The following is a 15,730-nucleotide window of genomic DNA, read 5'->3' as shown; positions in this document are numbered from 1 at the left end:
ACCACAGGGTCTCTTACCTCTACGACCCAGAAATTGAGCCAAAACAGTGTTATATAATAACTATGGATTTGACAGAGTTTTATGGACTAGTCTGAGTATCTAATCACCACTTATAACACCAATGGGAGAATGAATTTGGAGATCCAAGAAGTTTCACTTCCAGAACTTGGGAACTTGACTTTACATAAATTCAGGGATAACTTCACTTATTTTGCATTAACTTACTTCATTTAAACATTATTTACGAATCAATGCAGTAGCACAATATGCCAGCATATTTTAAGAAATACAAAAATAACAATTATAGAGACATTACAAAGCATAATACTATTATTTATCTTTGAAAATTGTTGTAAGAAAATACTTTGGGGGAAGAAATAACTTGAATAATGGCTAGTTAACATTACTAGCATTCCTCATATTACTAATTATTAGTTCCCACTAATTGCTCATGTTAACTAATAATACACAACATATAAGTATGTAGTCAACATTACCTTTGCTATGGAAATATGCTCTCATAGTACCTAATTCTCTTAGCAAATGTGTGCGCCTACTAGGTGCAAAGCAACGTTAATATTTTTTACTCATTTGATTGTAAATGAGGCAAAAAAAATCAGCATGAAACAAAATACAAAGCCAAATTGTTGGGATGTTTGTAATACTGCAAACATTTTTTTACTGCATTTAATCTATAGAAGTCTAGTAAATACAGAAGTGGTTATGACTACATGGACTTTTATTGCCTGCAAGCTGTTACAAGTAGGAGAATAAAATACGTTGATGGCGGCACACTCACTAACCAACACTTTGGGAGTTTTTACACTTGAAAGAAGAAATGTTCAGAATGGAACAAGACACAAGCACATTGGACTATCTAGTTGATATTTGGGTTTGGCAGTCCTTTAAGCCCAGGAATATACCTGTAGACCAATTCAGAGTACTAAGAACCAAGGTCATAGTTTTACACACATCACAGAAATGGCAAATTAACTACAAAACAAACCTTGCACATAAATGACAAGTACACACCATTTTAACAAGGATACAATAGAGCTGGCGCAGTGATCAGAAGTGGCTTCTCACAATGCTATATTATGAAAAATACATACTCACTTCATACACAGAACACTACTTTGATGCGATTACAGGAAAAAATTCAACTCTTAAAAAAAAGTTTATGTTCCAATCACAAACAAAGCCAAAGCTCATTTTAGGTCAAGCTACACAAAAGAGGCTGATTTCTTTAAAAACAAATAAAACAAACAAAAAACAAACAAACAAACAAACAAAACCTTGGTATTTCCCTTTTTATCTCTGCTTTCAGGTTTACTTTTTAGAATATGGAGTGAAATACAAGCATTTTTATTTGGTCAAACAATGTAATACAAGGTCAAGGTACAAAATAAACAATGTCAAGGTGCTCCTCCCTTCTACAGAGCTGTGCATCATCAGCCTTCTTCTTCTTCTTCATCACTGTCTTTCATTGTAATGCCCTGAAGTCCTCCTCCTTCGGAAACAGAGGCTGTAGCCTCCTCTACTGTTAACCGGCTGTGCAGAGTATCATAGGTCTTACTGTTCAGTGTGCCTTCCAACACACCCTGCAATCGGAAGTCCCTGTAGGTTTTCTGGAGGAAGAAGAGAGAATGTGCTTAGATAACTTAGGGATTATATGTGTGGAGATACACTTGGATGTCTATCTATATGTATATATACTCAGCTGGCATTTCACAAATGATCTTGGACAATTAACTAATGGATTAAGATTAATCATCTTGTTGGTGTATTTCTGGGAGAAAATGAAATGAGAGACTTTGGGTAGTGCTATTCAAATTCGAATCACTGAAGAGATCAAAATTCTGTAACTATCAGATGATAAATGAGCTTTTTCTCAAAAATATTAATTGCACAGAATTTACTATTTGAATAACCTGTAACAAAGATAAAATGATATGTACTTATGTACATTTTTAATATAGAAAATTCTTAGTTTTTCAACTGAGGAGTCTATCCTTTAATACATTTTATAGACTGCTTTAGCTTTCGGGGGGAGGTATGTGGAAGAAGAGGATTAATCCTATTATCAGCATTTTCAGCATCTGTGAATTTTAGTTGGATAATCACTTGTTATAAATAAAATTCATATTTGAAAACTCCACCAATTTTTAGAAATAAACAACTGTGAGGAACATCATATAGTATCTGAAGTCAGTATCTCAACGGCAAGTAAAATTTAGATTCAGAGAGTGGTATTTTTTCTTAAACGATCAAAACTATTTTCACTTAGATCCTAATATTTTGTTTTAAGACACATACATCTCACCATCTTCACATTCCCTTTCTGGGCTTCGAAGCTTATTATTACTAAGGTGGTATTGGTAATTTTCATCAGAGCTCATGAAGTAACTCTGAAAGGTAAATTTTGTCTAGAGAATTTGGAAACTGATAATACATGGTTATTGTTACCATAGAGATTTGCGTTCAAGCCTATACATGTCTAATAGATCAAAAATATGTCAAGCACACAAAATATTCATCTACAGATGGCATATCTGATATAAAGTATTATTGTTCCATTGACAATTACAGACTGAGTCTGTGAGCTCTACTTTCCTATTTGATTGGAATGACTTTCCCGAGACTTAGCTAAATTATCAATGAGTTGGCCAGGACAGATTTGTATTGTAGACTTGCAGTCCTGAAGGCTTTCAAATTTAACAGCAAGCAGTAAGCAGTTAGGGGAGCTGACGGGCAGATATTTTTGCAATCTCTCCTTTTAGAATTCATAAAATATTATTGACACTTGGTCATCCTCTATGGCTGCCAATGAAGGTCTGCTTGGCTCTTATTTAAGACAAGTGCCTGCCACAGGGTGCTGCTCACTTGTCTTCTTTTCTCCTAGTAAAAGAGGCAAGCTGATTTATGTTAACTGCTTTCAAATGCCATTTGGCCATTAGGTAGAACACAAATCTATATCAAGATTTTATTGTTTCTTTCTGCAAATAAATCATTCTGATGTTAAAACTTGGCAAATAGTTTCTTAGTCCTAAATATTTTGTGGAAATCTTACTAGAATTTGTTTTGTCTTAGTGAGTAACATGAATAAACCAATTAGTGTCTAAGTGTCTTTGTGGGATAAAGTTGGCTATCATATAAATCTTGATGGCATCTAGGTTTCCATGGTAATAGAAGAATGACAATGCTTGTAAGTGGTAAGGACTAGATTGCCAGGGTCAAGTAGCTTAGCTACAACTCTGCCGTAATATGCAGGCCATGTCTAAGTGATCTAGATGGAAGTAGAGCCTACTTAGGGGCCTTTACGATTCTATACATGTGCTATTTAACAGTTTCTTAAATGCACTGAAAAATGATCATTATAAACATAACCATATAAGTTCTGAAGAATGATGACTCTCTGTATGAAACTGGTTAAAGTTTGTTTATATTCGAAGCAGAAAGAAACAATTAGAACATTAAAGTATTAATTCATCCTGATTTTCATTGTGAAAATCATCATTTTTAATTATTAAATAAAACCCTATGACTTGATTATGTCAGCCTAATGTATCAGGCCAAGTCAGCACCGGCTGAGTCTGGGGACCTGCTTGTGAAAAACGAAACATGGAAAGTCAAACATATTCATGAAATTTGATTTCATATTTATCAGCCTTGACTATTGGTAGCCATATGAAGAATATATTAAAATAAGATAAACTGATTGGCTTAGAGTACAAAGGAAGTGTACCATATAACTCATGAAATTATTAATTGTTCTTTTCTGCTAAAACATTCACTGGTGCTTGATCTTTAACTGTAGTGACGTGTGAATATGAGAAAAGAAATAACTTTGAAAGAAATAAATGATGAGCTAAAAAAAAATGAAGATTTTTATTCTAAAAACAAAGTAAAGAGCTTAATCTATCAATACCAATTGGCTGAATATGCAATTTCTGACATTTTGAACACAGTAGACATTAGCTTGAAAATATGGCTGATCATAAAGGCAACCAGCTAATCCCAACAGTATAGACTGCAATCTTAGCAGATACATATACTTAGAAGGCAAATACGAATTATCCTGATTCTTTTTCATGAAACAATAAGCTTTATTTGAAAGCTCTCCAAGTCATGTTTATAGAAACAAGGAAGAAACAATAGAGAAATGAAGGCAACTATGAACATATCTTAGTGTGGTTTCAGTTTCTTTGTAAAATAAATAACAGCTGGTAAGAAGTGTTCTAGATCAAAGGTATTTGGTCCATTGAAGCGTAATGTGTTTAACAGTACTAAAAATTGGTGAGTGGCTATAATTTTGTTATTTATGACTAATCATGATTGTTATTGTACGTTCCAGATTTGCCAGCTTCTTACCTTAGAATAGAACTTCCCTATTTGAGGGTCTTTCTAATCTAGGATAACCTGTGTGCCTATGGCACAAAAGAATTTGTATTCTAATTAAACTGCAGGAACCAAGAGAATGACAGAAAAGATTTTAATGTCAATAGAAACTTCCTTTAATGATGTAACACAGTTCTCCTCAAACTTTTAACATCTATCAAAATCATTTGGAAGGCTTGTCAATATATAGAATGCTGGGCCCCACTCTCAAGGGTGGGTCTGAGGTAAGGGGCATGAATTTGCATGTCTAACAAGTTTCCAGGTGATGCTGATAATGTTCGGTCAGGAATGACACTTTGAGAATCAGTGTGTGTGCACACATGCACATGTACTCATATACACACATAAACATATATACATAAATAATTGTGTGCATATATACACACATGCATATATAGGTGCATATATATGTGCATGTGTACATATGTTATATATTTGTATGTACCAATTTGATGGATGTACTAAAATGGAAGTAAAGGTCATCTGTTTAAAGGAACAGCTGATCTCAGTAGCTTAAAATTATGGTTTTAGCCATCACGTATCAATTTTAAGAAAAAGTTATACTTGGGGTAAATTTTGTGTTTCCATTAGAATTTACAAAGTGTGAAGAATTATGTTAAATAAATGTATTATTTTAAAGCCCCTAGTCACTAAAAATAACATGTATGTTATTATTTTTTCTTTTGAAGAGCAGAAGTCAAAATGGCCTTGCTGAACTGATATGACATGTTAGTTTTGGATGGTCCCCAGCACTGGAACCAATTCTCTCTTACATATAGGAAGGAGCATGCTTCCAAAAGAATTCAGGCAGTGACAATGTATTACTTTTGTATCAGGATGTAACAAAATAATGGAGACTCTCCTTATCCTATTGGCAAATACAAATCAAAAGCCCTCACAATGATATATGATCCCAATCAACATGGAGAAAATGTATTATGAAAAAACATTTTTATACTTAAGAAAATATGAAATTATTGTGGACCAACTACATTCAGGTAAATGTGGTAGGGGCTTTATGTACATTATCTTAAAATGTGATTACTTGATAAAATATTTTTTATTTATCAGAGCAAAAAAGGTAAGTTTATACTTATTTAGTAATCTAATCGAAAATGGAAGTAAACGGCAGCACCTCATTGCTAAAAGTGACATTTTAAAAGTACTTATATCCACTCGGTTATATCAAATGTTTTTTGTTTTTTGTTTTGTATGTCAATATCTTGCCATTACTCTTTATAGCTTGCTGGGCAATTCACATCTAAACACATTTTGTTTACCTTCACGATCTTGATGAGCGTCTTCAGTTGGTAAATATGAAGCTGAAGGTCTAATCTATCAGCCAACCACACACAAATGACTTTCATGGAACTGCTGTACCATTGCTGGAAAGAAGGATGGGGGCAGAGGGGAGGAGAACAAAAAAGAAAGCCTCTGCAGTATTCATTTAACAGATTCGGTAATAAGGGGGTAATGAAACACTCTGCAGTGACTACAGATCAGCACTTGAAGTCAATAATGCTATAATTCCCTGTTAACAGAATTGTATGTTTTGCTAGAAAATCTGCTAAGTTGACCTAGGCTGTTCTTTCCATGAATTAGCATTACAGTCTTTCAGTTGTAACATATTCATGGGAAATAGTGTTTTTGCACTTGTAGCCTAGCGGCCTGCTTTGTAATTAGTAGGTAACAATGGGTACTAAATACATATTATGGGACTGAATGGACTGCCAAACAGCGGGAAGACCGGTAAATGATTTTCATAGGAAAATATTTCCTATTAGCCTGTAAGTTATGTAAAAATCAAAGAGTAGATGTGTTATGCTATAATGCGCATAGTTAATGCCTAGAAATGACATTTTAAAGGAGTGATGGCAAAAATATTCACAGCTTATTGAACGGTAATCCTCAATCACACAAGTATCTACTATCGATTGTTAAGTATTTACCAAGATCTTTTAAAACCACATAAGATAAGAATTTGAGATCTTAGGAAGGAATATTATCAGGATGGAATTCCTGTGTCATAAGAAGCACAAAACAAATGCCAATTGACCAAATTATGAAAGAAAAGGATCTGTTTCATTTTGCAAGTGTTTTTGAATGATTCATTTTTTTCTTTGTTTATTATAATTCTCTTGAGGGGAAAACTGAAATTCTTCTCTAATGTCATTTCCTGTTCATACATAATGTCTGTGAGAACAGTAAAAGTGAGAATTTTGTTCCTTTTTGAAAAAAAAAGCAATATGCCATTAGTGGTGACATTTTAAGAAATTTGATGACTATGTGCCAGAGCTAGGTTTAGGTACTACTGTAAGAAAAAGAGTGCTCCTCATTCAGATAACCATGAGAAATATCAAAGTCACTCAGCACTTAAGAAATGACAAAAATTTTTGGACAGAGAAGGAATTTTGTGCCTTATTCGTAAACACAAACATAGTGACATTACAAATCACATATGTGTTTGCATATGTTCTTAGGTATTTGAACACAGAAATCTTAAATGTTTTTCTTCACATAATAAAACAGTAAATTCAATTTCTAAGAAAAATCTTAAGGGATAGAAATAGTCTGAAATTCACCTGGACTTGTATTACAACATTGTTCTAAAAAAATTTAGTATAACGAATCGTATTTTAAGCATAAATTAAAATGAATTTATTTCATCAGACTTATTTCTATTAATTTGTTAGTATACTAAAACACATATACATAAAGTGAGATAAGCTAAGTAAAATAACAAAACTGATTAAATACTATGATATCAAATGGATGAATGAATATTTAAAGTTTAAAAATGTGGGATACACTAATTTAAAAAATATATGTTATTGATGTACCCAATTTTGCTCTTTCCTAATGATTACTTTCTTAATGTTTAGGACATGTAAAAGTACAGAAATAAGTTTTATAAAATGAGATAAACTCCTAAACTCTTAAAAAATGAACTGATAATAAATTCAGTACTTAGGCTGACACATTAAATCACAAAATCTTTTGTACTCACTCTATTTTTGATATCATTTAAATTCTATACTGCTTATTTCAAATTATTTATAACCTCAATTCTTTGAGCTCTATTTTAATACAGGTAAACACTCACAGGTATTGGTGATCTTGAGTATAATTGTACTGAATTAAGTCCCTCACTCCTATACCACTTTCCAGATCCTTTGAAAGCTAAAATGTAGTTATAATGATTATGATTCTTACAGTCTCCCTGCAAAGAATAATAAATTTTCTTTTACGTTTGGGGGGACAAAATATATTATACGAAGTCTAGCATGACACTAGTTGACTGTAAACTTACTATAAAAATGGTATGTTGTATGAATTTTAAGGAAATGAAAAAACTTTGTTAAAATTACTTCATATGTATCTTTATGTTCTTAAAATCCTTATATAATTTAAAATTAATTTAACTCCATTTTCCCATTACATATAAATGATACTTATAACTGATTATCAAGAAGATATCTAACGTAACAGAAATTTATTATTAACATGATAATTTCTTTAACACAAAATACCAAACTTATAATTATGGAGAAAAGCAATTTGGGAATAAAATGATCTAAAGTTAACTAAAAAAAAGAGAGAAAAAAGAGAACTATTGTTAAGCAAAACGCTTAAGCTACTTTACCATTATCTTACTTTAAAGGCAAGCAAATTATTCTATAAGAAAAATTTATTAGATAAGAATGCATATTTTTTGGTTCCCATGTCAAAACATTTTGAAGAACTTCAGCCAAATCAAGCGAAGTAAGAGAAAGCAGTAGCTTAGCTCAGAGTTTATGTTGCTACTAAGAATAAGCTAACAAAAATACCCCCCACCAGGAGGGCTTCTTTCTTCCATATGAACACACACATACATACATACATACATATACATATTACTGTCATTGACACACACGCACACACTTATCATCTCCAACAAACAAGCAAACAAGCTAAACCACCAAACAAAAATCTCTAGCACTTTCCTATTTCTGGTGCTGGAATTGATATGTTCCTCTTTTGAGTGCTAGAGTATCACAGGTCCCATTTTTCATCTTAAGAAAAAAAAGTCAAAGGCAGGTTAGCTTCATCCTCCTCACCCTCCTGCCCCCATGAAACCAAACCAACCTTACAAAACAAAGAAAACAAAATTTGAAAAGGGCGAATGTGCGGTAAAGTCTAAATGTTAGAAAACGCCCTTCCATTTTGAAAAAGTTAATTTTATAAAACAACTTGGTTGACTATTCACTTTTCCCTTCAGGGGATGACAAGGAAGTGGTGCTGCAGCATGCACCGAAGTCACGGGTGTGGCATTACTGCTTTATTCTTTGCTTTGGTCTACTTAGGAATAAAGCAGTAAGTGTATATTCTACATATTTTTTCTACATCAATGCATGACAGCAGCCTGTCACTTTAACAAAAAAAATATGGTTGTGTGTGTATGTGTGTGTGTATGAGTGTGTGTGTGTGTGTGTGTGTGTGTGTGTGTGTGTGTGTGTGTGTGTGTGTGTGTTTTATTCAGCTCCTGGGTATATATAATATTACTCCCTTCATTTTCTTGAGATATCTCTTTTAAAGCAAAAATAAAAGAAAAGGAAAGGCTAGGGTTGACTCTGTGAGACCCCTGTATTTATTCACACTTATTGTGCATGACTGTAGACTGGTAAATCATATTAGCAGCCCGTCTCCCCATCAAGCTGCTACTTGCTTTCCAGCCCTGGGAAGGTTCAACAAATCAACAGGAGCACGGAAAACAGAACATCAGTCTAATCTAGTGTTTAAGGTGAAGTTTTCAAACCCAATCTAAGAAGATCTTTAGAGCAAGCAACAAGCTGAAGGGCTCAGAAGGTGGTATTGACAATGAAAGAGTGTTGAAATATTGAGAAGCGCAGCACTTGTGCATTTTTAATAACAAGAGGGTCAACAAGGACACAGCTCCCTCAGTGCCAGGAGTTGCCACTGACTATGGAAATTGCCACACCAGGGCTATAAACGCTTGCAGTTCATCAGCTTTCTTAAGCAGTTCATCAGCTTTCTTAAACACCCTGAACCCCCTCAGTGGACCTTTAGTCTTGAATTAACAAACCAAAGCAATGAAAGAGGGTGCAGTCTGAATGGCTGGCATTGATCCCCAACTGTGTCAGCACTGCTACAGGCCCTGAAAAACTCTCTCCATTGTCAATAGAAATTGACAAACCTCCTCTCCTAAATAGTGCAGCTGAGCCGGGCGGGATCCACGCAGCTGTAAAGGGCTCTGCTCTTGGGGCCGGGGAGCACTAACAATGGAACAAGCATGAGCTCTTTGTCAGCCCCAGACTCGGCAATTTTCTAACAAGGATTAAAGTTGTTTCTTCGCAGTGCCGATGAAAGGAGATTTAGCAACATACCGTGCTTTCTTCATGCAAGTTAAAGAGAAGTAGTTAAGGAATTTCATTATTCTGTTGACCGGTGGAAACACAAAACAAATATATTAAATATGCGCAAGTCCCTTTTCCGTCTAATTTATAACATTCTGAGGATGATTCAATTAAATATAACGCTTATTGCCTGGAAAACAAGCACTTCACATTTATCTTGGAAGTTTTATTTTTAAAAAGTCCAGCTGCTTGCCACCTGGAATGAGGTCTCAATACATACTAATGCACAATGCCTTTAGACCCTCTGTGGCTGATACTCCTAAATCTGAATCACAAGACCACATAGGGTTTATATATCGCGGCTGCTTCAAGCAAATGATTTCTGTCAGAATGCGGCTTTTGATGATGATGGCAAGGTAAAAATAGCTGCTTTGCTAGGGAACAAATCTGTGACATATTTTCTGCTTAAGTGTTTAGCTTTTTATTGATTATGAATTGGTACGACTAGTTGATATATTTCAATTCTTCTCCAGCTATGTTTGCCTCGATAGGTGAACAACAGAAAAAAACTTTAGTGCACTAAGATACGGAATGGCTAAATTTCCACAGTATATATATATATATTTCTTCATTTATTTCGAGAGGCTGTTTTACAAGCGTTGAGTCACTGTGTTGAAGTGAAATACCATCTAGAAAATCTCGCCTTAGGAAATATTTACCTTTTAAATGCTAAGTTGAATCAGATAAAAGAACAAATGATATTTTTGAAATTCTGAAGGTTTTGATAAGTTTGGATTATTTCAAATAATCCATCCTTTAGGATTATTTCATAGCTTCAGAGAGCAAAAAAAATAAAATATTTACAAACATTAATGCCCATCAGTTTCGCCGGTATACTAAAAAGCAAATAGAAATGCTTCATTACACATTTTCTTTTTGTAAACAGCACGTCTATTTAATATAATTAAATGTGTGGCCACTCATTTCCCATTTCTAAACATCAAAATGCAAATTTTACATTAATGGTAAATTCGATACAATAATACATTTTCCCCCTTTCTTCGAGGTATCCCACTGAAACGATCATATTTAGTTCCACAAAAAAGACCCCAGACACAAGAATTTTGAAGGTGTTCAGTGTGATAATTTTTGTTGGCTTAAAATAGGAGAAAGGACTATATATAAAGGAAAGTGAAACCAGTGGATTATGGTTAAAAAATACAGGAAGTGCTCAACCCAGCCTACACCTATCAACACTTTCGGCTAGACCCAGAGCTGTTCATGGGGGGAAGACAGAGACTTGCATCTGGACATGGCAGCTGAGGGCTGGCTGTCAACACAGCAGAGAAGGACATCAATACGGAAGCTGAGAGGGCGAGTAATGCTGTCCCCTTTCATGCTATTCTTTGCTTCACTGAGCCTAACACTAGCTTTCTCTATGCCTCAGTTTTCTCACCTGTAATGTGAAGTATAGATTATATAAATCTAGCTTACAAAATAAGATTCTCATGATCTCCAGAAATACTATGAGATTAGATTTGACCATCAGAGTAAAGGGCATGATTTGCAATAACCTAGCTCATGATTCTTGTAAAAGTGAACTGAAATGAAAGATCATACTTTTTCTTTTCATACACTGCTTAAATATAGCTTTATTCTTCCAAAAAGTTCAAGTCTAGGGCTCTAGAACTTTCTATTATTTATTTTGTTTGTTTTTAACTTACTCATTTTGGCTTTTTAACAAAGTACAGACATCTAAAAATTAAAGTGTAAGGAGAAAGGAATGGTAAAGAAATGTGAGGTACAGTTCTTATTACTATTATTACTTTTATGAATTCTGATTATAGAGACATAGGACACATTTTTTAATTCTCCATGGGAAGTTCAAGCGCATCAGTTAAAATTTCATTTAATTCTTATAACAAACTTGATGGGATGGGAACAGTCTATTTCGTCAATAAAATCTGATTCTTTAAGGGCATTCTGACGCTTCAAGCAGACAACTAAGAGAACAACTCTGCAGTCCTGGCGGTTCCTGAGTCATTGTAAGGGGGTTGTGATGTGACATCGAGATACTTATTGTTCCAAAGATTAAAGATATTTGTAAACCCAATAATGTAATATGTAATGTAAATAAATGCTTTAAAGAGCTATACTTCTTGTAAGGATAACCGACCAAATGGCTCTTGGGCTGTGCATCTCCCACGTGTCCCCTTAAGACGTTTTAAAGTGCCATACACCCAAATGCTTAGGAATACTGAAAAGGAATTTTTTTTTGCTCTAACAAAACAATGCAATGTGGACAAAAATCTATGGTTCATTCATAAGGGAACTTGATCTATATTTGCAGCTCTCTTCTTTTTTTTAAAAACAGAACAGAGAAGTACTTGATTCATGTCTTTTGTCTTCCATGTTCAATAACTTCATGTTCAGGGTGGTTTGCATTTTTTAACTCTACTGGGAAGTCTGTAAAGGAGAGTCCATGAGCACTGTAATGTCTGTTAAGAGAAAATATAAAAAGTACTAACATGGGAGATTTGGCAGACAGTAGGTACCTAATAAATGCTTGCTGAATGCCGAAAAAGTTTTCTTACTCTTGAAGTTTAATACTTTCTGTCACACTTTTTCCTTTAAAAAATGTATGAGTGTAATAAGACATTTTCAGATGAATTAGATTCTTTTTAGTTATAAAACTGAGTAAGTTACAGGATAAGTTTCATAAAATGGGAATTGCACAAGCTCTTTTCCACTCACTACTATTTCCTTAATCCAAATTTCCTTCATTCTCAAATGTCCTGAAAGTAGTATTATTAAAGTAGTCTACCTCCATATTACACAAAGAGGATTAAAATCAATACTATTCTTTATTATTCATTACCATCAAGTAGGCAAGTGCCTCTCTGAGTTTATTTTGTGGCTCTTTTCCTGGTGATAAAAAGACTGGTGATTACAAAGTGAAATTTTTAGATAATCAGTTGCTATCAAATGATAGGGTGGACGCTAGCTTGACAAATCTTTTGACTGAAATGAACTCAGTGACTGATCCAGTTATACTCGTGTATGTTCCAGTTTGGGGCACAGACAATCTATGAATGGTTCGTCTGGGCACTATAATCTTTTCATCTGGTTGGAGGACTCGTTTTGAATACTATAGATAAAATTTTGGTCAATGTTGCATTTAAATTGATAATATAGAATATCTGGATAAAAATAAATTAGATTTCTGAGTGGCGCAGTCTATTTTGTGATAAAATCTAGGTTTGAGAATTAACTATTAGCAGGTCTTTCTGCTTAAGTCTCTTTATGAAAAAATGGGGAATGATCTTTCCAAAACTACTTTTCAAGAGTGCTGTAGGGCTGGAGTAAATAGCAATCTTTCTGTCTCTGACTCACGATGCCCTCCCATGGGAACCATTTTCAGTGAACTGAATGACCTGCTGCTCTGCCAGATGTTGGGTTTCTCCAAATCTATGGTTTCTGGGCTAGTCCCTCTGTCTGGATTTTTATCCCCAAGTATGTTTTGTGGCCAGATCTACTTCCGTGGCCTTTAAGACTCTGTTCAACCATTATTATCTGCTATGAAGTCAGTGCTTTCTCTTACTACCTGGAATTAGATGCTCCCATATTTTCTGCTCCTAGAACTCTGTATAGGTGTCAATAAAAACATTGTACAATATGCCATATTTCTGCCTCAAAGGGCTGTGAATATTCACAAGGCAGCAACCAAGTCTTACTTTTATTGATACCTCCAGCCCTTAGCAGAATGTCTGGCACACAGCATTGTATATTTATTGAAGGACTGCATGCTTTTTAGTATTTGGAAATGTAAAGTGCTACATATATATCATAGTGACAGAGCAGCTTTTCAATAGAAAAAGGATTAAAGAATATCAGAGCCAGATTAATTGCCGACCTAAATCATGTTTCATTAGATAGAAAACTTAATAGATGTTAAAGCTGTAGAAATCACAAAAAAGTAAAGAATTGCATTTGGCTAAAGAAATTTAACACAGGACTAAAACAGAGCTTTAAAGATGACATTCTGACTTTATTTTAGGTGATGACTTAAATAAAAGAGAAAGTATTGTAAACTAATAACCCCCCATGTCTATGTCTTTACATGAATGTCCACATATATACTCTTACACGCAATGATATGGTGACACTACATGCTCAGCTGTTGACATGCTCAGTTCTTGGAGCGGCCCTCCAGAGTCTGTCACACAGGCAGGGAACTGCCTCTCCAGCATATGCTCAGGGTACTGGTACCCCTTCCTGGAGGTTATCTGAGGCCCTGGGGCATACTGGAGTACGGCTGGCAGTGCTGCCTGCACATTTTCACTACTAAGTGACATGTTTTGGGTGCCTTCTATACTTGTTGGCTTTGTGAGCTGTTCTGTAAAAAGGGCAGGAAAATATCACTGCTGTGGCGTTGTTGACTTCTGTCTGAAGAAACATTAGCGCTCTCCTGGGAGCCGGTGTAAGCCTGGCTTTTGAGCAAAGAAGCCGTGAAGGGTAGAGAGGGAGGGTGTGCCCTTATCCCACAGTCCTGGCATTTGATGTTGCAAACACTGGAGCTAGGTACAAATTTTGCGCTGGCTTTTGGCAAGTTTCCAATCATCCACTTGAAATGGGGGAGAAACAGACAAACAAAATTTCATCAGGGGATCACTTTGTAAATTTTATAAATGTATAACCACTAGGCTGTATACCTGAAACTAATATAAAATAATACTGAATGTCAACTCTAATTGAAAAATAAAAATTAAAAAAAATTTCATAGGTAATCACTATATCTGTTATGAAAAGGTATTGAATTTTAGTTCTCCATAGTACATCTATTTGCAAAACAATCTGTTAATACCTATTTTTTAGATGAAATCATGCAACATTTTAATGTAGAAATTAACAGCTTTTTCAAAAGACCCATTTGGTCATAAGAATGTAAGCTTTCTTAGGGCAGGAACTGGGTCTATCTTGCTTCACATTGTATTTTCAGCCTCTAGCATAGTATGCAGCCTTTAGAAAATGTTCAATAAATGCTGGTTAGATGAATAAATGATTAATAAGAGGGTTTCCCATTTCCTATTCTAATTAGAATCCTACGGAGCCACTGTGACAGAGATAATCAACTATGTGGGACAAAACCAATGCCTAACCCTTTAATCCCAACGTCTACCACCAGCCCTTACCCATAGTAATTGAATGGTGAATTGGATTTGTTTTCTAGACCTTATGCATTCAAAACATCAATTGAATGAACATTCTACACCAATAAACGTATGCATTGGATGGGTATAAGCTAGGCAGTAACTGAGGAAAAAGTCAATATAGTAAGATATGTGGAGAATGTATGGAAGCAAATCTATGAGGATCAGTACAAGAACTGTGGGAAAGTTATATATTAGAATGCATAAATAGGAATATGGCTTGAAAGAATCTTGTTCGGCCACATTCAAATACTGCACCTTATTCTTGACTTTAAACCCTAAGCATGACTGAGAATACTTTGAGAAGTTTCAAAGAACAGCCACAAAGACGAATGAAGGGCTAGAAAGGGAGCCTATGAAGAGCAGTTAAACAAATAGGGACTATTCGTCCTGGCATAGACAAGTATGACAGGTGGCTTAATAACAGTCTTCATATATCGGAAAGATTATTCCCTAGAGGATGCTGGCAACCTGCATTTTGTTCTTCACTGAGAAGCAAAAGGGATATGGGTTTAAAAAACAGCATGAATTATTTGGGTAAGGTAGGAGTTAGAACTTTCTTGATTTCAAATAAAATAGCTTGCCCATATTAAGATAGCAGCATTTAGATAGTCTCTTACATAGGGCTGGGCTGAGATCAGGAAACTGAGAACTCTCTCTCCCAAGCTTAGGTATTTATAAGTAACTCTGAAAATTGTTCTTTGATAGTTTCATTTCAATGCACTTAATAAACACATCAAATTATGGTTTTACCATAATAGCCACTTC

The 15,730-nt window shown here is 34.7% G+C and overlaps 1 protein-coding gene across 15 annotated transcripts in view; it reads right to left on the bottom strand.

Annotated features, from left to right (window-relative positions):
* Positions 1–647: 647 nt before the first annotated feature.
* The window catches only part of CADPS2 (calcium dependent secretion activator 2), a 477,993-nt gene continuing 462,910 nt past the window's right edge, over positions 648–15,730 (bottom strand). For 14 of the 15 annotated variants that reach the window (XM_039860896.1, XM_039860897.1, XM_039860899.1 and 11 more), the window contains 2 exons: positions 5,679–5,783; positions 648–1,628 (listed from right to left, as the gene is read on the bottom strand). In XM_039860896.1, coding sequence (XP_039716830.1) covers positions 1,452–1,628; positions 5,679–5,783 — 282 coding nt within the window. In that variant the 3' untranslated portion in view covers positions 648–1,451. The remainder of the gene's footprint in view (positions 1,629–5,678; positions 5,784–15,730) is intronic. The other variant, XM_039860905.1, reaches the window with a different exon arrangement.

The sequence above is a fragment of the Pteropus medius genome, unplaced genomic scaffold (genome assembly GCF_902729225.1).
Source record: "Pteropus medius unplaced genomic scaffold, Ma_sr-lr_union100, whole genome shotgun sequence".
NCBI lineage: Eukaryota > Metazoa > Chordata > Mammalia > Chiroptera > Pteropodidae > Pteropus > Pteropus medius.
The sequence above is the reverse complement of the archived record's forward strand: the minus strand, read 5'-3'. Positions and strand labels throughout refer to the sequence as shown.